Source organism: Syngnathus acus, chromosome 20 (genome assembly GCF_901709675.1).
Source record: "Syngnathus acus chromosome 20, fSynAcu1.2, whole genome shotgun sequence".
NCBI classification, from domain to species: Eukaryota; Metazoa; Chordata; class Actinopteri; order Syngnathiformes; family Syngnathidae; genus Syngnathus; species Syngnathus acus.
Window position 1 is genome coordinate 3384915 of NC_051104.1, and position 25203 is coordinate 3410117.

At 51.5% G+C, this 25203-nt stretch overlaps 4 protein-coding genes and 1 long non-coding RNA gene across 9 annotated transcripts; 2 read left to right on the top strand and 3 right to left on the bottom strand.

The window, feature by feature from the left end:
- On the bottom strand, window positions 1-5155 carry ptchd1 (patched domain containing 1). 3 transcript variants are annotated; one of them, XM_037280115.1, is made up of 6 exons: window positions 4830-5155; window positions 4150-4746; window positions 4041-4079; window positions 2924-3605; window positions 1689-2362; window positions 1-1612 (listed from the first exon to the last, which is right to left on the bottom strand). In XM_037280115.1, exons 2-6 carry the CDS (start codon window positions 4591-4593, stop codon window positions 509-511), a joined length of 2943 nt encoding a protein of 980 aa, XP_037136010.1. In that variant the 5' UTR covers window positions 4594-4746; window positions 4830-5155; the 3' UTR covers window positions 1-508. The 3 variants fall into 3 exon arrangements, with proteins under 3 accessions (XP_037136010.1, XP_037136009.1, XP_037136011.1); XM_037280114.1 differs by having other exon boundaries at window positions 4150-5155; XM_037280116.1 differs by lacking the exon at window positions 4041-4079 and having other exon boundaries at window positions 4150-5155.
- Window positions 5156-6086: 931 nt separating this feature from the next.
- On the bottom strand, window positions 6087-12336 carry phex (phosphate regulating endopeptidase homolog, X-linked). Its single transcript, XM_037280118.1, has 23 exons — window positions 12209-12336; window positions 11988-12141; window positions 10674-10730; window positions 10440-10601; window positions 10291-10374; window positions 9982-10208; window positions 9703-9771; window positions 9315-9431; window positions 9162-9245; window positions 8942-9084; window positions 8756-8849; window positions 8553-8681; window positions 8379-8480; window positions 8221-8298; window positions 8052-8155; window positions 7908-7966; window positions 7771-7825; window positions 7613-7680; window positions 7412-7542; window positions 6914-6979; window positions 6752-6856; window positions 6604-6680; window positions 6087-6459 (listed from the first exon to the last, which is right to left on the bottom strand). The coding sequence occupies exons 2-23, from the start codon at window positions 12124-12126 to the stop codon at window positions 6357-6359; spliced, it is 2253 nt and encodes a 750-aa protein (XP_037136013.1). The 5' UTR covers window positions 12127-12141; window positions 12209-12336; the 3' UTR covers window positions 6087-6356.
- Window positions 10900-25189, top strand: LOC119139449. The gene is made up of 3 exons (XR_005101361.1): window positions 10900-10910; window positions 13941-13942; window positions 24606-25189. It is a non-coding gene; the product is annotated as an uncharacterized LOC119139449 (long non-coding RNA).
- mbtps2 (membrane-bound transcription factor peptidase, site 2) lies at window positions 13365-17545 on the bottom strand. Its single transcript, XM_037280123.1, has 11 exons — window positions 17293-17545; window positions 16624-16772; window positions 16419-16557; window positions 16243-16346; window positions 16030-16157; window positions 15115-15233; window positions 14873-15053; window positions 14576-14673; window positions 14308-14509; window positions 14123-14198; window positions 13365-14024 (listed from the first exon to the last, which is right to left on the bottom strand). Exons 1-11 carry the CDS (start codon window positions 17365-17367, stop codon window positions 13802-13804), a joined length of 1494 nt encoding a protein of 497 aa, XP_037136018.1. The 5' UTR covers window positions 17368-17545; the 3' UTR covers window positions 13365-13801.
- LOC119139446 (kelch-like protein 34) lies at window positions 18129-24403 on the top strand. 3 transcript variants are annotated; one of them, XM_037280121.1, is made up of 6 exons: window positions 18227-18453; window positions 18540-18751; window positions 19565-19613; window positions 20171-20257; window positions 20324-20485; window positions 20921-24403. In XM_037280121.1, the coding sequence occupies exon 6, from the start codon at window positions 22496-22498 to the stop codon at window positions 24269-24271; it is 1776 nt and encodes a 591-aa protein (XP_037136016.1). In that variant the 5' UTR covers window positions 18227-18453; window positions 18540-18751; window positions 19565-19613; window positions 20171-20257; window positions 20324-20485; window positions 20921-22495; the 3' UTR covers window positions 24272-24403. The 3 variants fall into 3 exon arrangements, with proteins under 3 accessions (XP_037136017.1, XP_037136016.1, XP_037136015.1); XM_037280120.1 differs by having other exon boundaries at window positions 18544-18751; XM_037280122.1 differs by lacking the exons at window positions 18227-18453; window positions 18540-18751 and adding an exon at window positions 18129-18220.
- Window positions 25190-25203: the final 14 nt, after the last annotated feature.

Consider the following 25203-nt stretch of genomic DNA (forward strand, 5'->3'; position numbering starts at 1 on the left):
TTTTGAAATGAAGTTAGTTTATTTTACCGAGAAAAACGTTACGATTGCAGTTGGAAAGACAATCGGAGCAGCTTTCAATCACTCTTGACTTTATTTGTCCGGCATTTGTATAGTGATACGGCTGATTGGCTTCTCATGTTGTGATAAGAACACTGAAATGAACAAAAGTATTGGGACTCCTACGGGAAGTGAAAAGCAAACGTGGAGGAGTGTCCACCTAAAGTTACTCTCAAATTCTCTTGGTGATTCAGTAACTGCGACCGCGATTTGCGTACTTCAAGCAAAGAAGGCCTCGGAAGCAGATAATTGTTGAAAATGTTCTTGATGAGATGGTATTATTGATTGCGAGGTGCGTCCCAGAACTTTTGTCCACGCGGAGCGGCGCTCAACTATACACAAGCAAACAGTCGGCAGCAGCTGAACGATGAGATCGGCCGTGCCTGAGCTCGGCTCTTTGGTCGTTTGCCCGTCGCCATGGAAACGCTACATCCGGCTCCTCCATCCAAGGTCAGACCGTGGTGATTTGATCGACCACCCGAGTGCCGTCTTCCATCTCCAAGCACTCGGCCTCCTGCCGGAGGGCGTCGCCGGAAGCGGGCCGGCGGGCTCGGCTCTTGGAAGGCGGCAGGAAGGTGAGCAGGGCGGGCAGGAACGCCAGCGCGTGCAGGGCGGAGCATCCAGCCGTCAGCACCAGGCAGCGGAAAAGCGTGCGCGTCAGGTTGGAGCGTACCGAGCCCACCGGCGCCAGGGCGGCACCGTAGCAGAGTAAGGCTTGGAGTGAGGGCACACCGTGCCTCTCGAGGGCCACTCGCACCCAGCGGGTCCTGCCGTCACCCCGGCCCGCCGCAAAGCCACACAGTAGCGGCCCGCTGCAGTCGGTGGCGTGTCCCAACGCCAGGATCAGGCACAAGACGGACGCGCAGTCCAGCTCCACGCCCCACAGGCTCATGAAGCCCAGCACGCCAAACTGCACCGAGAGCAGGGTCAGCCCCAGCCACACCGACACCAGGGGCTCCACCAAGGCCAGGGAGGACAGGCCCAGCAGGAAGAGGGCGGCCAGGAGGGAGTGGCGCAGGGGCGCGCTGACGGCACCAGCATAGCGGTCCAGGTAGACGAAGGACGGGTTGAAGACCAGGAAGCGCACGCGGGAGGTGAGCGACAGGCGCCGCAACGTGTCCAGCAGCACCGACATCTCCTCCCGCTTGTTCTCCGTGGTTTTGGCCACCAGGAAGATGCGAGACGCCGCCACCTCGGGCTCCTGGCCCGGACCCCGCTCGGCGAAGATGATGTCGTCGGCAAAGTGGGCAAACTGAGGCTCGCGTAGGAAGTCGTGGCGAAGCGCGTAAGTGAAGTTCTCCCGAGAGCAGCTGCCAGACTGGTTGCGGTCCGCCAGGTAGGACAGGTAGGCCTCCAGCCAGCTGATGCGCTGGAAGCCCTTGGCGTACTCCAGAAGGTCGCTCTGCACGGTGGCGTTCCAGTAAGGGGCGCTCTCATAGATGTAGAAGCCGATGACGGGCGAGTAGGAGCTGAAGTAGAGCTGCTGGGCGTGGGCGTACGATGCCGTGGCTGTGTCCATGGCGACCAGTGCGCTGGGGTCCGAGCCCTGCGCCACCTGCCGGCAACACAAAACGGGTTCAACTTCAAATCTTTCCTCATTGGATTTTGTTGAAAAATGTTTCTTGTCTCACCTGCAGGAAGCCCATGAGTCCAAAGGAGACGTAGACCAGGTAGAGCAGCACCACAAAGGGCTTGACGTAAGTGTTGGTGATCCAGTCACCGTAGCAACGCCTCACACAGCCCAGCAGAAGGTGCGAGTCCTGGGGGCGAGCGTCCGAGGCCCGAGGGTGGCCGGGCGTGCTCGGCGGCTGGTCGTTGACCGCCCGTGGGTGCACGTAAGTGCGCGTGTGCGCCACATTGGCCGGGTAAGGGGCGTGTCCTGGGCCGTGCGGTGTCCCGGTGGCGGTCTGCGCCTCATCCTGGTAGCGGGTGTACATCAGGCATCGGTACCAGGCCGGCTTGGAATCCAGCCGCTCCTGCCGGGGCACTCGTCGACAAAAGCAGCCGTGCCGATAGCCCGTCTCCAGGTAGCCGGTGAAGACCAGGCAGGAGCTGTAGAAGGAGAGCATGTAGGCGTAGCTGACGGCCACGGCGAGCGCGGCCGTGCGGCAGAAGAGGCGCACCGCCTCCATGTTGGTGAGCGGCGAGGCGGCCAGGCCCAAAGTCATCAGGTGGAGCACCGTTGAGCCCGAGAAGCGCGGCATGACGTCTTCGAAGACGCTCGCCACACGCTCCTTCACGTGCTGGTCCTCGCGCGTGCGTCGCCACGACGACAGCATCTCGAAGGAGCCGAAGAGGCCGTGACCTGGGGGGGGTATTTTTATCAAATTAAATGTAGCGTCAACACTGTTGCGATGAGCTAAATTGAACCATTAAAATGAAATGTTTTCAAAATGTAACATGAAATAAAAAAGTAAAAATATCCAATGCAGGTTCTTTCTTTTGTTTACCGAAAGAGATTTCCAAGCAGAAAGATTAAAATTCATCAACATCCTAAACGATCACATTGCAGTCACTCTGATTCAGCGGGTACATCTCGCGGCTTGTGGCTTCTCCTCTGGTTGCCACGGCGACAGTGATTCAGTCATGGCACACATAACACGGCAAAGCACTTCACACCTCAAATGACAGCTCACAGGCTGACTTTCATTTAATTTCAGCACCTTGCCTTGCTGAAAAGGACAATTTCATCCGCATTCTCATACATCATGGCTACTCAGTAAGCCGCAGTGATATTCTTTGCAGAGGATAAAGAACGGATGTCTGCAAGTACTCCTGTTATCTTTCCACTCTGTTTCACAAGAAAAAAACGGTCGTAGTAGGCGGGATCACGGCTACAACCGGAGACTAGCGGTCACTCACTCACCCAGCATGACGAAGGGAATGCCCAGGTAAGTGGAGTTGTAGGTGGAGCCGCTGAGGTTGAGAATCCCGGCGGCCGTCAGTCCCGCCAGTGTGACGGAGAGCAAGGCCAGCGTGCCCAACCAGGGCTTGGAGCGCACGCAGTCCCGCATGGAGCAGCACAGGATGGCCAGGACACCGCACAGCCCCAAGCCGGCCAGCAGGGGGCGACGCGCCAGCACCGAGGACAGCTGGAAGTCTGTACCGAGGGACGACGAGGTGGCCGGGTAGAGGCGCAGCTGCGGGTGCAGCGCCGCAAAGTCCCGCAGCCGGCCACAGAAGGCCTTCTCCCATTGGCCGGCCACACCCTCCATCAGCCCGCCTCGCGCCTGCAGGTAGTAGGTGAGCTGGAGCGCCCGGGCTGACCGCACCCCCTCGCCGTCGGGGCCCCGCGTTTGCACGCCGCCCAGCTGGTGGCCGATGTACGCCCGGCGCCCGCCGGCCAGCCGTGTAATGGGGTAGCGGAGCGTCGGCGCCGAGCGGTTGGCGGCCCGGGCCGAGCGGATCTCCTCCAAGGCGCCGATGATGTCGTCCACAATGCACGCCTTCTTGTCGTCGGGAAGACACAGGTGCGAGAAGGAGTAGTTGAAGCTGTCGGGGCTGCTCGGGGGCACCGTCACCTGCATCTGGTAGATGAGTCTGTGCAGCTGGCAAGAAAGGAACGGCGCGCCATTAGTCGCGAATGACAAAAGTAGTGCTTTGGCACCATCTCACTAACTCGAGGGAACGACACAACTTTGCCTGCAAGCTGAATTCTGGCCGTATTTGTGAGTTTGAGTTTTCGAAGCCTTCTTTCGCACGTTTGGGGGGTTACAGTCCCAACAGCCGCACGGTTGCCTAGCAACAAGCCGGATACGCTCAACTTTTTCCTGCTGTTCCATTACAATTTGCCTAATGTTGCTTTTCAAATCCAAATTGGCTTTCCGCGTGAACTCGTTTGTCAGTTTAAATGAAGTCATAGTGGGGGGGGGGAAATACCAAGACTTTTTAAGATAAAAAGATAATAAAAAGACAATAAAACCTCTTCCGCAAGATGCATTTCACTGGCCTATATTGGGAAGATAGATACTGGCTATTAATACCTCGGAAAATGGGTGGCTTGTAGTCTGCGCACTTGTCCACTTGCAGAAGACAAACGGAGGGTTGAGACTTGAGAGCGGGTGGGCGTGGGGCGGGGCCGGCGGCTTTTACCTTGAGCACGGCGTCCAGATTGGGCGGCTCCAGCAGGCTCCCGCGCCGGGCGGTGACGATGACTCGGCCGTAGCGACCGGGCGTCTGCAGGTCCGAGTAGAGGGCGTGCTTGGAGTGGTTGATGGGGAAAAGGCTGTCCACCAGGTTGCCCTCGATCTTGGCCAGGCTGTGCTTGGGCGCTAGCAGGCTCTGCACGTCCTCCTCCACGCGGTAGCGGCTGAAGCTGGCGCCCAGCAGCACGGCCAGCAGCACCGGCGCGGAGGCGAACAGCACCGGCTGGCTGGCGACGAAGCGGCCGAGCGCTCGGAAGCCGCCGCTCAGGCCGGCGTGCAGCGCCTGGCGCAGCATGGCAACGCGCGGCCGAGGAGCCCCCAGCGGCCCACCCAGCGGCCCCCCCAGCCTCTCCCAGCCGGCGGAAAGCCCCGAGGCGGCGCCGAGCTGCATCAGGGGCGGCCGGGCGCATCCGAGCACGCCCCACTTGTCTGCATCTGCAATGCGGGGAGGGGGCGGGGGGGTGTGCTCACGCTCTTACTCCCGGAGCCACCGGGAAGGGTCTCGGCTCGGTCTACGGTCCTCCACTCATCCGTCAAGAAGTCTCTTTACAAATTAGAGCGACAATTAGGTCGTGAGTCATGTCGCCAGCTAGCGCCCCCCGCCCCAACCGGCCTCCATCCGCCTACCTGATGCTGCAGCGGGCATCCCCGCTTAAGACGCGTCTTCAGATCTACGTACCCCTCTGGTAAGACCGAGATCTGGTATCTGCACCCCTAAACACTCAGTTCAGCCCAGCCAGCACGGCGCCGCTGTTTAGCCGTCTTTGCACGCGCGCGCGTGTGTGTGTGTGTGCGTGTGTGTGCACATGCACTCTCCACGCAGGAGGAAAGATTTTCAAAATAAGAGCTTCATTGACAACGACAAAGTGAACCAAGTCCAAAAAAAAATGATGACAGGATTAATACAAGTAAATGCTCGGGTTATAGGCACGTGTGCGCCGCACTTAAATTTAGAAACATCCGATGAAGTATCTGGATCTCGACCATGACGACGAGGGGATCATTTTCAAACTCGGTGACCCATTATCGTCCATTACAGCTGTCCAAGACAGAAGGCTGAGAAAAGGGCGGGGCCGGCTCAAAATTTAATTACAGGCCGGAAAAGGCAGGGGAAATGTGACAGAGAAGGCAAAAAAACATCCGGGCAGTATTTCTTAACCACCCAACACCGAACAAAAACAAGTGATGTTAAATACAAACTATTGTTCTGTTGTTAAACTCTATAACTCAAATTCAAAACACTAACATGCATAGTTTGAAATGAATCGAGTGCTTCTTTCACGGACCGCTAGAGGGAGCCCAAGTAGCCAAATTGGCTCACTGGTCAAACTGCGCCTTTCAGAAAGCCGCTGCGGCTTCACACTTTGAGATAAATAGGAATAATTCTCAGCATTTGCTTTCAACACCAATGGCCGAACATGTCTTATTTACACACGCGCGCGCGCACGCCAATGGGTGTTTTTGCTAATTAGCGCTTGCCGCTGCAATGGCCACCAGGGTTGCCACTGATGCAGCTGAATAACAGCGATGCCTGCCACTCAGAAATCCCATTTGGGTGACCCTGATAAGAGCGACGTCACAATGAGTTTCCATAGCAACGCTGGCATCCATAAGAGTCAGACAATGCCTATAGTATGTGTGTGTAATGAATAGCCACTGCTTAATAACAGAGGTCAAAATAAATGGGGAAAAAAAATCCTTAGTCTAACATCTGGTCAGGCCTGCAGGGCAACATGTTAAGCAGAATCTGTGACTTGTTATTGATAAAATAATTCATAAACTGTGTAATCTTCCGTTCACAATGAAAGGCTGCTGAGTCAGTTGCCATGGCGACATGTGCATCACAGCTCCAGCTGCTTCTGAGGTAACTGTTTGCACAATCTATTTAAAGTTACAAAATCACATTTATTTTGGTCATTGAAAAATAAATAAATAAAAATACAAATTTGATTTTATCCCCCAATGATTAGTCTCAGGTTAGTATCAAGTAAAATATAGGTAATGCAAGTATACGATCGTACAGTAATGACTTCGAAAAGTACTTGGGTAATAATTTCGAATGAGTGATTATTTGACTGTAATTGATTTCTTCATTTTCATCATTCGTGAGATTTCAAATTTGCTTTTAACAGGAGTTTCACAAACAAAATAAGGTCACCACACTCGGCAGGACTGCACCCCTCTGTTCATCGCTGACGAGTCGGGGCAATTGAAGGCCTTGCTGAATTCAGGAAAGTTACTCATCGCTCCGATCACCCTGGCACAGGGGGAAAAAAAATATCAATCATTTACTTTGCATGGCAGGGAGGAGCTCAATTTAGCCTGGGCTGTAAGTGGAAAAGAAGGGAAGTCCAGGTCTCCCTCTTCTCACGGTAAGCTGAACTCCCATTCCTACGCTCACCTGTACTTTGGCGGACTATGCGCCCCACTTTGCACTTGGTCCCTGGCGGCCTCGGTTCTGAACGCGTTGCAGCGGACCTGCGGGCACATCACGAGCGGATCAGACCCCGCGCGGTGCCGACGGCCGCAGAGCTGGCACGCTTGCTTACGTGCGAGTAGCTCAGGAAGAAGAGCTGGTTATTGTCCAGTCCCACGCCGGGCAGAAGCGGCTCCTCCGCACCTCCTCGGTTCTCGTCCACCCAGCGCCGGTACGCCTGAGGTGGAAAACAACAATCGGACCTGCCTCTGTGCTGCCTGCGCTAACATGGTACCTTGAAGGCTTGTCTCATTCCACCATTGTCTGCGATGTTCTCCGCGAGCGTCCTCTTCCCACGGACCTGCGGACACGACAGCCCTCACAGCACTTGCGATGCTAAATGTTTTGCATTCTGTCTTAGAATTAAACTGAACTTTTATATTGGAAATAAACAGTGTAAAGCCTCGTTTATTGCCAAAAATGTTCTCAAACTGCTACTTGTGCAGTGAATCGAGTTTGCCGCGGCACTCTTAGGTGCTCCAGGTGAACCTATTTCGGGTCACTTGTAAAATGTGTTTTGGCGTCCTCTAGTGGAATATTAGGGTATTACAAAAAAAGCACAAACATTTCCAATGGCAAAGTAACATCATTTAGAATCTGACGACTGAGAAGCAACAGTACAAAGCTCCCTCTGTTGCTGCGGGGGGGGTTAGCTGCTTCCCGACAACTACTTTTGGAATTTTGTACATGATCTTCAGATGAGAACAACAAAAGAAGAAAGTGTCGCGCTCACATTTAATCCCGCCTCCTCCCAGTAGTAGTCGTTGTACTGCTCCACCATGCACTGAGTCTTGTCCGTGAAGGCCGCCACCGATGAGTTGCTCCACCACTGGTCCAGGTTGCCGTCCTTGTCATATTTACGGCCTGGCCCGGCCGGCGAGGAACAGAGAAAAGGCTCCGGTTAAATCGCCAGCTGGCCGGCCTGCGTACTCACCGTTGCTGTCGAAGCCGTGAGTCAGCTCGTGGCCGACAATCACGCCGATGGCGCCGTAACTCAAAGACCTGCAAGAGCGGCAGAGGAATGGTTTAGTCCGCCGATGTCATCGAGTGCCCAAAGTATGTCTGCTCAGAGACGTCTAGCTAGCGTGTCACCTGGGATAGTCCTTGCCCCAAAAGAAGGGCTTCTGAAGCTCGCCGGCAGGGAACCCTGAGGTGACGTTTTTTAACACCAGAGATTGCTTGGCCAAGTAAACATTTCTCTCAGTTTGGTGGACAAAACGAATCCTTACGGATCTGGTTGGTGGAGGAGCTGTAGAAGGCGTTAACGGTGGTTGGGTTAGTGAACCACCTGCAAGGCAAAACAAAGGCCCGGCAGCACCGTCAAGCCTCCCGTTCCATTTGGCAAAACAACAGCTTCATCTTTAATGGCTCACTCCGTGCGCGGGACTGTCTTTCGAAGCCAGGCCACGTCGAACTGAGCGATGAACTTCAGCGTCTGCATCACGTTACCGTAGTAGTCGTTCTCGTCAAAGTCCAGCTGGAATTCGGCGCAATGGTTGGTTTCCGCAAAGCCGCGGCCGTAATGGGAGGCGGCGCACTGACCTCCTTCAAGTCCTGGTTGATGTAGGTGTCGTTGAGGATGAACTCGGGGTAGCCCACTTTGGCTAGGACGGCGTGCGCCTGAGGCACGACAAGGTGACTTCAAAGCATCGCCCGGAAGGAAGCAAAAAGAAATAAGGAAGCTCGTGCGGAGCGCTCACCTTTTCCACGGCTCTCGTCTTGGTCGCCTCGTCCATCCAGTCGTTCTCTTTCTGCAGCATGTCGATGAACGCCCAGCGAACGCCGTCGATGAGCTCGTCCATCTGCCGAGAACGCGAGAAGCCTTCACGCGGCTCAAACCGTCGTCATGAGAGCGAGAAAGAGAAAATGCCCACCATGTGTTTCTTGTCCTCCTGGAAGTGGTTGTCGACAAAGAGGCGGCCCGTGGCGTAGAGGAGCGAGTTCTCGACGTAGTTGATGCACTTGTCCCAACGCGGTGTCAGAGAAGTGGTTCCCGTGGTAACCTGCCAAACCAGGTCACAAGCATCAGCGCGAGCGGGATTCCTTGCGGTCTCGGCGCGATCGGAACGGCGCCGACCCTGGCGTAGTCCAGATATCGGTAGAGGAAGCGGCGGCTGAGGGTGGTCAGCTTGGAGAAAACCGCTCTCCACTGCACGTAGTTAGCCACCGTCCTGTGGCAAGAGAAAGAGAGAGACATTCAGGAACCTCCTCACTTGATTGACTCGGCCATCACAAGGGACAGGAAGCCCCTGCATGCGTCTGCCTCGGGTGGGTGACGTTGAGGAGCTCCACAAGGTCCCGCAAGTACTGCGGCGCCCGTACGATGACAGGTTCAGAGGAGGAGACCACGCGAGACGGGTCGCTGTCGGACTCCACCACCGACTTGACCAAGAACAACCAGTCCAGCTGAGGGAGGAGAAGCTCACAATTTAGCGAGAAGGGGGGCAAAATATGCTCGGACCAAATCAAATGAAATGAAGGACCTGCGGTATCTGCCGTTGAAGTCGGGACAGCGTGTATCTGTTGTACATGTTCTCGCTAGTGCGGTTCTCGTAGGGAATGATCATCTGTGCCAGACAAAACAAAAGATGTCTACGTGTGTGCAGCTTCTGATATATTGCTCGAGTTTTGTTTACATGAGCTAGTTTGGTCTCAAAGTTTAGCACTTCCTCCATCTGGACCCGCGCCGCTTTCTGGGGAGCACCCAGCATCATGGCCGTGTCCACCATCAAGCTCAACAAGGCCGCGCGGTACTGCACACACACACACACACACAAACACACACACAATGCATGATTTTTTGTTACATAAATATATAAAAAGTCTACACACCCCTGTTCAAATGCCAGGTTTTTGTGATTGAAACAACAATGGCAAAACGTTTCCCACCATTGACCTCACATTTATAAATCAAGTAAAAAATGTTTTTTTTTAAAAAGCTGTCGTTGGAAACTCATGTTAACTGGGAATCGATTCAACCTCAAATAATCCAAAGAAAGTTCTTGTAAGGGCTTTTTAAGTCACCGTCTGTGCAGCGGAGGTGTTGGTGATGTAGTCCTCCCTCGACGGCAGACACAAGGAGGCCTGATCCAGCTGTGAGGAAAAAAAAAACATCTGGAGTTTTATTTTCACTGGAGCGTAAAACAACAGCAAAAACAAAATGCAGCTTGTTTGACAGTCCATCACAGTCCATATCACACATGTGAGTGCACTTGGTTGCTTTTAGCATCTGGGGGAGGCAAAAGTCCCATAATGCACCTGAGTAACACAAAGTCTAATTCGGTTTGACAAAAATGACTCCACCTTGATGATGTATTTGGAGGAGTTCTTGTCATCGGTGGAGACGAAGATGCGGATGAGGACGCTCTTGCTGTGCCGGTTCCTGACACGGGCCAGCGTCCGCAGGAGGTTCCAGTCTCGCTCGGACCAGCGGAAGTCGCCGCCTAGGCCCTCGCCTAAAACGGGCCAGCGGAAGTCGGGCTCCTGCAGCGTCCTCAGCAGGGGCTGTGCGTCCAGCTCCTCCAGTAAACCTGGACAAAAGAGAAGCAAGTATGAAATGCGTTGCTGACAATTTGGTTCGGTGTCATTATTCCGCTTTTGTGTGGTGCTCACTCTCGTTTATGCAGGAGCGGTAGAGGATCTTGGCCTTGGTCACCGCCTCTAACTCGCCGGCCTCAGTGGGAGCTTCCAGTAACTCTAGGAGACAACAACTTTTGAACCTCAACATATTTTGGACCCCCCCTCCTCTTCATGCCGAGCACCTTTGAGCCGCAGGTCCACCTGCTGGCGAAGCCACGGGTAGATCCCGTACGTGGACGAGTCTTCGGGAATGGGATTATTCTCCAACCAGCCGCCGCAGGAGAACATGTAGAAATTCTCGCAAGGGTCCACCGATTTGTCCATTTTACTTAGAATGGCTCCAGCTAGAGAGAAATCATTACATGAGACGAGGCCGTGGAAAATGTAGAAGAAAAAAGAAAGGCTGTTGCTCTCACCTGCCTCGATGCACTCCGGAGTCAGACAGAACTGCTGCTGTTTGCTTCTTTGGGAAACTGAGGGCAAAAAAGGCCATGATGGGGATGAGACAAACTCAAGGCCGCGGGTGTCCCCGATGTTTCCCGGCTGGCCAGTGATTCAAAGGCCTGGGGGAAAGCCTCGCTTTCTTTGAGCCGGTCTTTGCAAAGAATGCTATCGCGTGTTTGCAAGCCCGTCAAGAATTCAAAAGACACACTGTGAATTTGCATCTCAAGCTGGCGAAGCCTCATTTTGACAGTACAATTTCAACGCTGCGTGAGCCCGCACGAGCAAAGCAATTGCAAGAAGCAAAAAACGGAACACTCGGCATTCTTGTGTGCGGCTGAGGAGCCGAGGCTTGGCTTTGGAGTGGGCTTGCGAAATTACACTTTGGCGCCGCCACAAGAGGGCGTGACGCGCGCATGCACTCGAGCGGAACGCTTCAAATCTTGCTAAATATACCAGACAAGCAAAACTGTTTGGGATGATGTGAGTGTTGCCCGAGCCGCGAGTTTGAATGTCATGGCCGTGTTGAAAAACCGCAACTTCCCCAAGGTGACCCGCAGCAGTTCTGTACTTTGTCGGGTAAAATTAGACATTTGGTTCTTGCCCCCAAAAAGGCAGCCCGGATGTCCAAATGGGGCCAATTTTGGGCTGGTGCTGGTATATGAAGGCAAAATGAGGTCAAAGGGCAACTCGAAGGATGCGGCCTTTGGGAACTCAAGCAAAATGGCTGCTTTTAGACATTTCCTGCTGAAAAAAGTTGTTTTCATTTGTTTTAGATTTGTTAGTAATTTAGTTTGGAGAAAATGGGTTGTTTCACTTTAGTTTCTTGAGCTTTAGAATTAACTTTAAGGTTTGGGTGAGTGAAAGATAAAAAAAAAAAAAAGTTGAATTCTCCACTGAGCAACAAAAACAAATAGTTTTAGTTTTGTTTTCAAGATGAAATTTTGCTTCGTCAAGCCATGTCATTTTTTATTTTGTCAATCTTTCGTTTTAGGTGTTAAGCAGCCATTTTGGGGTTTGTTTGTTTCAAGGCAGTTGAAGGCTTGAAAACATCCCAGAAGCCAAATTGCAGTCTTTGCGTGTTTCTGCCGTCCCCAAAGGCCTCCCGGGCTGAGTGAGTTTGGGAGAGGCCGGAGCGCAGCGCAGCGTATGCTGAAACCTTAGAGCAACCAGAAATAGACCCACGCCAGCCGGGACCTCACTTGGGCTCCCCATGTGCACTCCACAAATTATTATACACCGTGAGCGAGAGTGTGTGTGCGTTCGGGTGTGTGTAGGGACTCACTCACCCACGATGAGCGCAAGCAGCAGAATCCCACAGAGACAAGCGCATACAATCAAGGCAATCCTATAGCGCCGGCTGTGGCCCCGCAAGGGTTTGCCCCCCGTGCTGCCCCCACCACCGCTCAAACGCTCCGCTTCCATCATTTCCAAGCTCGCACCCTAATCGGGAAAAGAGGCCGGAAATATCAGGATGAGGTGGAACTTGACGGTGAGAGATTGCACTTACCTTCTGGTCTCTCTGCAGCTCCTCCAACTTCTGATGGGCTCTTCAAGCAGCCCGCCCCTCCTGCCATCACTCCACCCTCCCGGTGTGTGTGTGCGTGTCAGCTGATGATCGCCTCCAGCAGACTTCCAGCAGCAGATGTACGTCTTAGTGACGCAAAAGATGTCTTTTTTATTTTTATTTTAGAGAAGCGTGCCTTTTGCCAACTACTTACATGGTATTTATTTTGTAATAATTTCATATTTTTCTCAAATATATAAAAATATTTTAAAAACATCATCTGTTATTTTTGTATTTTCCCTATTTTTGTATATTTTATTTTTTTATATTAAAAGTGTTTCATTTTTATTCATACCGTCGTTCACGGCCACACGGCGTCCATCGAATCCCGCGACACAGAGGTTCCCATGATTGGACGCCCGGCCGGGCTCGGCCCAGCCCAGCCCAACGCAGCCATCTCCTCATCCCGCCGCAGGGAAGAATCGTTTCCACACGTGCTCATTAGGGTTTGGGGCGCGGGCCGCAGTGTCCTTTTATAGACTTCCTGCGGAGAAAAAACAAGCAGTGGTCGTCAATCATGAGCGTGCGGCTCTCTCGATGTCGCTTATCGAGATCACGCGATAAGAAGGAGAGCTTGATGAAAGGCCGCTCGCAACAAAAGCAAAATGAGAGCTCATGCAGGATTAGTTTTTTGTTTGATTAAATATTTTATTTTTGCTAAACATTCTTCTCCGATGTTCAAACGATTGGGTGTCGACCCGTTTGTTTTTATTCGAGCAGTAATTTAGTCTATTTATTTGGTTCAAAATGTTTCAATATTCAACAAGGCCATGAGAAAGCACATGGAGAGTTGCAAAACAACCAAACGAGCGCGTTGAAACGCTTTGGGTGCCAACCTTGGGATTTGCGAAACTCCATCAACACCTCGTTAGTCTTCCTGGCCGCCTCCTCCACTCCACTTTGGCTAAACACTCGGCAGGCTGCGAAATGAGCAAAAACACACACTTGGAAAATGCACACAGGGATGGATGGGTGGACCTTCGAATCTTATCCCAACACAAACAGCGGCATCCTTCAGCGTCGGCGAGCGAGCATTTTTTAAGGCTGTCAACGGGAGGCCGGGCTACGCAGAAGCGGCACCACAAAATCAACAAGAGTCAGCATTTGTCGTCCCTTTGGCATCACGACGGCCAGCAGCACTTTATTGAAAGATTTGAAGACGGACACACACTCGGACGGGCGCACACTTCCGCCGAGGCGCTTTTCACTTGAGAATCAAAGCAGGGCCAGAAAGAATTCCAACGCGCTCACTCGGTGGGAACGATTTGATGAGATTTTGTAACGTATTATACATGAGAAATGCTTCCGATCTGGATCCAACCAAGATGAAAAGAAATTTGAAAATAAAAATGTCACTGAACAGCCACGATGGACCTCCTCGGTTCCAGTAAAAAAAAGCCAAAAAATGAAATTGTCATCCTCATTAGACGTGCTGGTTCTTTCAAGCAAACCATTTGTTGGTCCTGTGCGGATGAGTTAGAGTTTCAAAGGCAAACCTGGGGGGGGCATCACGTGCTCCCTTCCCCGGTTTTGGACTTAGCGCGCCGTCACCATCCACAGGCCCAGCGCCACGTTGGCGGCCAGCAGGGCGCTGCCGGCCAGCAGCAGAAAGAAGCCCAACAGTTCACGCTTGCGTCGGTCCGGCACGGCGCCAGCCAGCGCCACCTCCAGCAAGGCGTTCAGCATCCACTGGCCGTCCAGAGCAAAGCACGGCACCGAGTTAACGACCGCCAAGGCGCCTGACAGGGAAAACACGTACCTGGGAGGCGGGGCCATAAGGAATGCACAACTCGAACTATTTTTCAGTGCTTGCCCGTCGCTTTGGTGAAATCAAAAGGTCCACAGGAAAAAGGATACTTGCAGAATGTCTCCAAAAAGATGGGTAGGTCCAAGTGGAGGAAACCAAAGCGGGGCACAAAGTTGGTCAGACTCACTGTGAAAGGGGGGCGGGGGGGTCAATGTCAAACGTTTTGTGCTCATTTCACGGAACGGCTGCGCTGAAGCCCTTTCTGAGCATCTAAACAAGGACGGAGTCTTCGTACCGGCGTGCTGGAGATGCGGAGGGTACCCCACGAAGAGCATGGGAGCGGCGGGTGGGTGCGCCACCCGGATGAAGCGGGTCTGGTTCTGCAGGGAGGGCGTAACGCAGACGCCGCCGCCCAGGCCGGTGTGAGCGTCGCAGTCACGGTCGCTGTGGCACACCCGCGTGCCCGTCACCATTTTGCGCACAGGCATGCAGGCGTACTGCAGGAGGAAAAAGGAGTCACCGTGTCAAAGCCCAGAAAGTCGCCAATTCACTCAAATCTTCACCTCTCTCTCAGCAGCGCGCCCTTTCATGTAAGAGAAGCAAAGGTCTGTCAGGCTGTTGTTGCTGCAGCAGTCCAACGTCCCGTCCAGCCGCTTGAACGCTTTTGGCGAGAAAACAAAAACCATTACAATTCCAGCAGGTTTCTTCACGGCATGACGACTTCAATCTGCTTTTCAATCTTGTACAGAAAAAGTGGGACAAATGCTTCTTTTAAATTAGAGACTGCGTGAAGGAATTGTAAAATTCAACAGGGCCTGCCTGAGGGTTGAAACTATTTGCCATGATGAGCCCGCACCAACCTCGTCCGTGGGCCCAGCTGGGCCGTAGGCCGGAAGTCGGCACGCAGTAGCCCGTCTGCGGCGCGCCGGCGAGCCGAGACAGGCAGCTGTTCCAGTCATCCACCCCCGCGACGTCACACTCCTCCAGGCCCGTCACGATGTCCCCCGCCGAGAGGCCCCGGGGCCCGTCGGCCGCCGAGCCCTGACGCGCACCCACATTGTCAGATTTACCGCTTTGGATTCTCGGGAATATTTGCACCCACCTGCGCCACCTGAGTGACCAGCGCCCCGCCGCCGCTGGAGTACAACGGGAACAGGAAGAGCGGCAAGAGGAAGAGCAATGCCAGGGCCACTATGCACAACACAAAATTATGCCACACTCCTGAGGAGAAGACACACAAAAGATGTTTAGGAAAAGCAAAGCAGAGCTTTGCGCTCAAAGGCCTCGATCGACCAAGGTCATTTTTAGAAAAGAGAAAATTAAACCAAAATTTAAAATGTGCAAAATGTTTGACAACAATTAAAATATGTTTTCAATAATATTGTCTGACCTAAATGTAGTCATAATCATATTTAATCAAAGATGCTGACTCAAAACGTAAAATATTGAGTTTGCTTCTTATAATAAACTGTTTCATAAAATAAATGAGTAGAAAAACATTATGACTAAATTAATACAAATATGAATTTTATTATTTCATTGCATGAATAAAAATGACCAACTAGAATGTCTAAACAATGCAGTATGTCAATGGCACAAGAAGGCTGGAGTTTTTCTTTCTTCGATCATCCATCCATCCATCCATCCATCCATCCATCCATCCATCCATCCATCCATCCATCCATCCATCCATTTTCTATACCAGGAATAATATGGGCAGCCTTTGAACCACAAGCACAATATCAATAAACCTGTCTCGTAATGTTTTGGTAGAACAGGAAAACTATTAAACAGCTCTTGGAATTATTTTGGGGGTCTTTTTCCTTTTGGGACCAACGCAGCTGCTTACGAGGGAGGAGGAAAAAATCAAGGGAATGTGCAGCACATGTTGCATCTGTACACAACTGGACCAAATCATCAATGCTTGTTGCAGAAAATCACGCAGCAGACAAAAGCGTCAACAGCCACTCTTTGCTGCCCTCCGCAGGCTTCAATGTGAAAGAACAATTTTGCTCACCGGCACAGAAGATGCGCAGCTGCTGGGCGGGCGACACGATGTTGAGGTGCGTCGTGAAGAGGTCCACGAAGGCGCCGGGATACACCACGAACATAAACACGCCAAAACCGTTGACGCGCACCTGCTCCCTGCGGGCACACGGGTTGAGTTTTGTTTGCTCGACTTGCTCTGACTTTGGCCAACTGTGTATGGTTGGCGTGGCAACAGACGTACCTCAATGCCGCCACCGCGTGGCCCAGCTCGTGTATGATGCCGCTGAGCAACAGCGCGAGGAAGAAGTACGCCAGGTGACTCGTGGGTAGGTTGACACCAGGAACCTGAAGAACATCATCTTCAAGTAAAATTCATTTGGTGCGATTTGCTCCAATTGCTCTTGCCAGGACACGTACCACCACCTGCAGGGCCTGCTGGGCTCCCATGCGTGGATTGTCTGTGGTCATCTGAGCGAGGGTCCCCTGCAGCGTCTTCACCAGCAGCACCGCCGACGCCAACATGGCCGCCACACCGAACACCAGGCCGCTGTTGAACCTGGAGAACCACAAAGTCGCGCTCTTCACAAAATGCAGCTCACCCCAACGAGAACGCGTCACTCACCAGACGTAGAGCGCTCGCGGATGAATGCGCGCACAGTACGCAAACAGTCGGTTGAAAATGGTCGTCTGCCATCTGATGTGGAACGGGGACAGCGTCAACCCTCGCCTGGCCAGCCACGACTCGTAGCCGATTCGATGAGTCGGCGACGACTGCGAGACAATGTCACTTTTCACCACATGCATTTCTGCTGTGTCGATTCATATGTTATCAACAGATCGAATGAGCTTTTGTCTCAATTCAATAAGATAAAATTGTAGCTTTTGGCAACGTTAAATATTCTCAGTAAATTTTTCAGGTTTCTACACTTGTTATTTTTTTCTGATGACTTTTCCTTGCTACATTAGAAAACAGTCTCACTACTTTGTTTCACCAGATAAAAATGACCTCAAAATAGGTATTGACACTGTAGTAATGTGCCCTAATTTTGCCTATCTGTACTTTCTAAGAAAACCAGTGATTTGTCTTGAGTCTTCTTTTAACACAAGTCTATGTACTCATTCACTGCCATTGACGACTATGGACGTCAAACATCCATTTTAATTGGGCTGGCACTGAATGAGTTAATTACCGGCGTTGAGTACTTATGGTGCGTCCTAAGCCCGTTCGCCTGTTGTGGTTTTTAGTTTTAAATTTAGAGCACGTTTGTTGTGTTTTTGTTTTGTTTCTTACGCGGAGCAGCGTGTCCGCTAGGTACACGGCGCACCAGCCGGCCAGGACGCACACCAGCAGGGGCACGGGGATCATGGTGCGTCCGCAGCTCCGTCACACAATCAACCGCACTGCACCGCCTCCATGGCTGTCTTGCAACCACCGCGCGTCCGTCCAGCTAGATGAAAAGACAAAAGCTCCTCAAGTCCTCCATTGTCAGTCTGCTTTATTAACACACAGTTCCGGGTTGCGGCTCTCCTTTACTTCTTCGTTTAGGTTAAGTGCAGGTGAACAGTTCGCTACTGCCGCTTAGAGTCGAGCGGCGGAACTGCGCCCACAAGTTGCGCTGAACCAAATCAATATTTCTGTTTTTTGTCATATCCATACATCTATTTTGAACCGCTTTATCCTTGCGAGGGTTGCGGGCGTGCTGGAGCGTATCCCAGACAGCACTTTCAAGACACATCTGAAAACGGTGCCAATGTTTTTTAGTCATTGATGATTATCTCAATAAATAAGTACAACGGTGTGGTGCAATATATAGTTTAGAGAAAACTTGTGTAAAATATACAAAATGGATTTGCATCATTATTTTTTATTCCAGCCATCTAATTTCTGTGCCATCAACCCAACAATTTTGTTGTATTAAATCATTTTTTTTACTCTGTCCATTTAAATTGATATTACTTATTAAACTCATAAACAATCAATTAACTAATCGCAAAAGTTAAATACATTTGTAATTCCAAAATGATTGATAAATTCATTCCAAATAATAACAATAAAAATAGAATCCCTGATGGAGCACAAAGGTGCTTTAAAAAAGTCACTGTTCTTGTTTGACTCTGCAACAGGAGGAGGAGCCAAGCCTCTCTCCCAACCAGTGAGAAGAGGCTGAAACGGGTCAGGTAGCCGAGGAGGACCTCATAGAGAGCATAGCAGCAAGGAGGTAAGAGGGCACACACGTCATTCACCCACCTTTTCTTATGCCACCGGTATGGATGGCCGTACTTAGCAAGTGTGTGTGTCTGTGTCTGTGTCTGTGTGAGCTGATACGCAAGTGTGTGTCCGTGCAGAACTAGGCCGGTGCCATTTTAAGATTAAGAGCATCCTAGCAATGAGATCCGAGCTGAAATCATCATGTTTCCCAATGAACTCTGGTTTTGCTCATTCACCAGAACGGTTTGCCCTAACTTCAGAAACAGCAGAGTGTGTGTGACACCATGTGTGTGTGTGTCTGTGTGTGTGTGTGTGTGTGCGGATGAAAGGCAGGTCCCTTCTGTGTATCACTCGTCTATTTATAGTGAGAACAAATCCCAGATATGAGAGGAATCCTGCCGCCACTTAGGAGAGAAGAGAGAGAGAGAGAGAGAGAGAAAGAGAGAGAGAGAGAGAGAGTGCAAGAAGGAAAGATATGGAAAGTTAAGAGTGTGTCAAGTCAGCCTCGCTTCAGTCAATGCAACTTTTGTGTCGCCAGAAGGTACGTTGCGTCTCGTTTGGGTCTTGCTGTTTGGCACAACAAATATTTGAAGGTTTTCAGGAGGGTTATTTCATATCGGCAGGCCGTCGGCTGCCAACCTCACATGAATGTTGCGTGTGTTTGTGTGTTTGTGTGTGATACGGGATGGTCAGCAAAGTGTGTATTGAGTGTGTATTGTTGTCACACAACCAAAGTGATGTGTAGGCTCTCGTGTAAACTAGATACTAAAAAAAGATGCATGCCTAAGGTGCAAAGAATTCACAATGATTCGAAAAGCACTCCGTGAGCAAAAGTATTAGGACACCCACAGGAAATGATTCTAAAGAAGTGCTCGCCCTTTTGCAGCTGCAACAGCTTTCATTCTTCCGGGAAGACTTTCTACTCGTGTGTGGGTGAGTGTGTGTGTGTGCATGCGTGTGTGTGTGTTCTTCCACATCAAATCCATCCTTTTTTGGCCCTTACTTTGTGGACTGGGAACAGAAAAGGAAAATTGTCAAACAGTTCCCACAAAGCTGAACGCATACGATTGTCCAAAGTGTATTCTTGACAAAAAATACTAATCAGGGCTAACTTTGGGCTGTGGTGGAATTTCTTCTTGATAAATTGATTGTCTGAGTCTATATGCTGCATTGAGCATTTCATTGTCCTCTCATCAATGATGCACGCGTCGGTTCCTCGCGACCCGCCGCTCCGCTCGAGCGTCGCTAGGCAACCGAAATGCTATCCCGGGACGGAGAAAGCCCACAGAAGCGGAGCACACTCGGTGTCGCATATCCACGCCTAATGTTTGTAATCTCTCTCTGCTACCTTCAGGTCAGAGGAGACTATGTCTAAACCTTCGTCCAACGTCAAGGCCCTGCAGGTAACAAATACTTGTGCCTGGATGAGCCCCAAATGCTCAACGCAGTAAAAAGAGTCCATTTGTGTGCGTTTAAGTCTTTATTGGTGAAGGCAAGTGCGCATGAATTGCAAAGAGGCTTTGGGATTTTAAGTGAGGCGGAGCGCCGACGCATCATCAACTATGCACAGATAGAATATTTGCTTGGATGCGTTGGGATGCTTTGTCGTAGCCCTCTTGTGCTCCTTTGCTCATCTAACCATGAGTCGGCAAAACCTTCCTCCCCTTCCGTCATTGGAGTTGTGCAGAAGAAGAGCATCGCAGCCAGAACGCAAAAGTACAATAAACACAAAGAGCATTTTTCTTGTCCTTTTTAAAATAAAGCGCTCCTCTGCCAGTCTTTGGTTTCACCCGGCGGAATGTTAGGCGGTGATTGTAAACAGCACGCGGGATTTATTGAAGCAAACATGCGGCGGATGGACTCCTCCTCTCCATCCAACGCAAACTCGGACAAAAAAATCTGGAGGATTGGGCGTCAAGGCTCGAGGTTATTTTATTGGCTCGTTCTCGACGTCCGTCAGGCTAATCTGAACATCCCGATGGGAGCTCTGCGTCCGGGGGCGGGACATCCTGTGAGGAGGAGAGAGGAGACGGGAGACATGTGCCAGGTAAGACATTGTGTTCGGGGCACAGATCTTCGCTGCAAATGTCCCTTCGGTTTTGATCTCCCCCAGGCCAGCTCGCCGACGGAGCAGCCAAGCGATGCCGCGCACCCTCCGCAGGAGGAAAAAAAGACTTTGCCCGGCGCCGTCAAACTGCCCGGCCCGGCCTTTAACCTCTCGGAGCTGAAGAACGTCAAGAGCGAATTACGCGGGGTTGGCAAGGAATAGCACGAGGTAAACACATTTCTGCAAAAAAAAATATATATCCAGTTTGGCTTGTGAATCCAAAATCCACTTTTGCCAACGCCGTCGGTCAAACAGTGTTCACATTTTTGCATTTCAAATATATAAATTTTTGTGCAACACATTTCCACGTGGCGCAGCATGTGAGTGTTTCCACTGCAAGCTAAAAAGGGTCGACGATATGCGGGGACATTGAGCTCCGCACGGCGGCGGTGTCGCTCGGCTCACTAGCTTGACGCGTAGGCAGCCCGGCTGAGTCAGGCGCTATTTATAGCTCATCAAAGTGAGCGTGTCACAGTCAAGTGTGTGTTTTGGACCTTCTGCTGCAACTAAATAAGGTCAGGCCAAGCATGAGAAGAGCTCGGCGGAGACATCAGCGTGTGAAATGTCTGATGATTGTTATGCTGTTTTTTCTGTTCATTCAAGCCAGCGTCCAGGCGGTGAGGGAGGACCGACCATTCATCCATTTGCTGGTTACCACGGCGATGCTCCGAAACCACAATTACATCTTGGACAAAGTTTCGGTCGAGGGTCACCCAATCAAAATCCGCTTCGTCCGTTGATGTTTCTTTGCCGATCGAATCAATTGCGATCCTTTTCGAGGCGGCGCTCCAAACACAAACTCTGAGCGTGTTCACCTCATTCGAATCTTTGGGCCGATCATGATCAATCGCAAAGACAATTTTTTCTTCCGTTCTTCGACTTTTTCGCTCTAAATGGCTTTCTCGTGCTCGACTTTTGTGCTATTTTTGTGTCTTTATCAATAAATCATTTTGGTTGAATAGCAATCAAAATGAAGTCGGGTCTTGGGCCTGAGTCAGCAAAAATATTGCAATGGACCCTCGCTTGTATGCTCGCTTGGCTTCAACCGTTTTTGGCCTTTTTCATGAGGTGGCTTTTATTTTGTTTTGTTTTCAATTCACTTTGTATTAATGTTAGTTTTTAATAGTTTTGAGAAAATCGTAAGTCACTGTATTGCTTCATCAATCATTTTTAATTGAGTTCTTGTATTCCATCTCCTTTATGGTGTCGCGAACTGTCGTGTTTACTGTTTCTTCAAAGGGATGGCTTGGAGCTCCTCCTAAAGCTACAAATCCACCGTGTTCAAGTACCATACACACTCATAGGTGCCCTATCCATCATCACGTCACATGCCACACACACAAATAGAGAGAAGGGGGGGGCAATGCGGAGCAGCTGTATCTAAGTTTAGCCTCCATCAGGTCATCGTGCAATGCTTACATCCACGCGGAACAATCTGACTTTGTGTGGCAAGGAAGGAAACGGCCATGCAAAGAGGCGTGATGCTTATTTCTGTGTTCAAGTGGAATGAACACGCACACCCTTGGATTCATCTCTGAGGGCGGCGCGCAACTATTCAGAGATGATAACCATAAATCACAGCCAAGTGGAAATGGCAATGAAACAAAGTCACTTTCATGCGGATGACCGCATCGTGACATGTTGTTGTTGTTCCCGCATCAGCAAGACGCTAGCGAAAACACACAGACGGCTCTGGGAGCTCCCCATTAATCAAAAGGCCATAAACACGCTGAAACCTGATAAAGGGACCTGATCTCTGCACCAAAATAAGCCTGCAGGCTTAGCATCCCTTGTTGACCTCCTTGTTGCGACACTGGCGCCAAAATATGTTTGATGCTTGACTCCTTTGAGCTAGTTGTTTCTATTCCTGTCGCCATGGCGATGAGAGCGCCTAAGTGCCTTGGCCAGGGCGACCTTGGATTCAGACAGGCAGCTGCATCTACCAATGAGTTCATCCATTGGGATGGACACTAAAGCCTGCCAGACTGCCTCCCTCCCTCTGCGTGTGGTATTTGGGCGATACTCCCACCCCGGGGCGCAAACCAAAGGGCAGCGGACAAAAAGCAAAGGCTCACATTCAGGACATTACAAATCCAACAGGAGCCTGTTGGGAGGGTGTGTTCCTGAGGCGGTCATCCGTTGAATTTTTGACTCGTCCAACACAAGAGAATAATATCGATGGATAGCTACTCCATCCTCTATAGCTCATCCCACAGGACGGAGCTCCTCGCTCGCTTCCAGCGTCTGCGTTCGGCCGGGAGGATGTGCGACGTAGTGCTGGAGACCGGCGACGCCTCCTTCCCATGCCACCGGGCTCTCCTGGCCAGCTCCAGTGAGTATTTCTGGGCCCTGTTCGGGGATACTACGGCAGAGAGATCGGCCGGCTGCATCAAGCTCCCGGCTCTAACGCCTGTAGGCTTGGATGTCATCGTAGACTTCCTGTACTCAGGTTGGCTCAGAGTGTCGGCGAGCACGCTTCCTGATGTTTTGGAGGCGGCGAGGTACCTGCAGGTGGACACGGCCGTTTCCATATGCGAACGCTTCATTGTGGATGAGCTCGGCATGGAGAACTGTTGCCTCTATGCTAACTTAGCAGAGCACCACATGCTTCCAGATGTGCTGGAAGCAGCTAACTACACCATCGCCACGGAGATGGCCACTCTTCTGCGAGAAAGACGGGACCATCTCCTGGGCTTGAACGTCCACTCGCTGATGGCGGTGTTGGATGCCGAAGAAATTCCAGCGGTGAAGGAGGTGGAGCTGGTGGAGCTGGCGCTGGATTGGTTGGGTGAGAACGGCCCCCTCCCGCCGCTGCAATCCAATCAGTTGCTGAGCCGCTCGCGCTTTGGATTGATCGCTCCCGAGGACCTCACACGCCTTAGCCATGCCAGCAAAGCCATGAGCACCCCTCTAATCAGGAGCCAGGTGACAAGGGCGCTGGAGTACCACAGCGCAGGTTCGGCAAGGCCAATTAGGCAAAACAAACAGTCGACGCTCAGGGCGGCCAGTCGTGTGTTACTTGTCGGCGGAGGCTCGAGTCCAGATTGTCCGGAGCAGCAGGTGTTGACGTTCGATCCCCAAACCAGGACCTTTGCATCCCTTACTTCCTGCCTTCCCCTGATACTAAGGAACCACTGCGTATGCTCCTTGGGCGGCTTCCTCTTTGTGTTGGGCGGGGAGGCGGTGAGCCAGGTGGACGGGAAAACGGTTGCAGCAGAACCCTCCAACCAGGTGTGGAGGTACGACCCCCGTTTTGAGTCTTGGCAGCGGGTAGACGCCATGTTGCAGAAGAGGACCAAATTCGCCTGCTGCGCCACCGCCCAGGGCATCTACGCCATCGGGGGGCAACACATGCCCGCCGATGCCGACGCACCCGCCACGCTGGCTTCCGTGGAGTTTTACGACTTAGACGCGGGGGCTTGGAAGAGGAGACCACCTATGCCTACAGCGCTCCACGGCCACGCTTGCGCCGGGCTCGAGCAGAACATTTACGTGTCGGGTGGTCTCTCGGACAACAGCGGTGTCGACTTGATCCTAGGCCAGAGCCGATGCAGAAAGGAGGTTCTGTGTTGGGACAACACAGGCAGACTCTGGAAAAAAGCGGCACCCATGTCCGTCGGGAGGTTCGGACATCGCCTGACGAGTGTCCACGGTCACATTTACGCCCTTCTCGGAATGTACGAGACCTATTGCGAGATCGAGCGCTATGACCCGGGAAGAGACCTTTGGACGCGCCTTCGGCCGCCGCTCACCGCTTCGTTTGGCTACGGAATGGCGGTAGCACCGAACGGGAACATCTTGGTGTTCGGCGGGAGGAAATGGAGCAATGGGCAGGAGGTGGTGCTGAAGAGCGTGCTGGAGTACGACCCTAAGAAAGACCACTGGAGGGAGATCTGTCAGCTTCCGAGACCCCTCACGGGAACCGAGTGCACGTTACTACCCGTGCCTGACTAAAGCCCAAAACAGGTAGCTCGCTCGCATTTCACGTACATTTTGCCGCTAAGATTAGGAGCTAGCTAGCTAACTAAGCCCCAGTTGGTTTGTTGTCTCGGTCTTGAGTGAGGATATCGTAGCTCGACATAAACTGTGCAAACGTACCCTCTTTTAGCCTGATTTAGCCAAGGCTTGTCACACATAGCGACAATTGAGCTGAATTTAACAATTTCATCCCCTTTCGTTTAAAGTCAGCAAAGGCCCGATCAACAAATGCCTCGAAAAGACAATCCTCCTCGATTGTCCTCTGGAGTGAGAGGTAGTAAGAGAGAATTTTCCTCCCCTATGTGCTCAGTATCCAGGATGGCAAATTCTTATGTGTCAACAACACGGTGGGCCAAGTCACAACATCTTGATTGGGAAATGAAACAGGATGACACCCAATCGGGAAACAACCTGAAGCTTGTGCTAATCCAGACACAAGTAGACTGGCGACTGGTTGTTTTGAGCGCCCGACTTACTCGAGGTTCCTATCTTCAGACAACGTCTCGGAGATTTGACTTCCAACTGGATTACCCACATTGAAAGTGCACAACGTGGATTGTTTTCTCAGTTGACAAACAACTTGAAACGTGCACTACCGCCATCCACAGGACTGGAGTGGAACAGCGCAGATCCAATAGCACAGGCTTGACTTTCCATCGCAGCTGTAGTCTCGAATTTCAAATGCAACATATCCAAAATCCAGCAGATACAAGGAGAGAACATATCTTTTACTTTCACTGCGACCTCTGGCAGCTGGTTTGTGTCGCAGTGCGGTAACAAGCGAGGTTATCCGGGATTTGCAAGCATGTCATCGTGCATTTTTAGTTGCCCTCGGAGTACTAAAGTCAATAACTTTCTGCAAAAACTGTGCAAATAAATACGTGCAAATATGAATTGTGCTCATTATT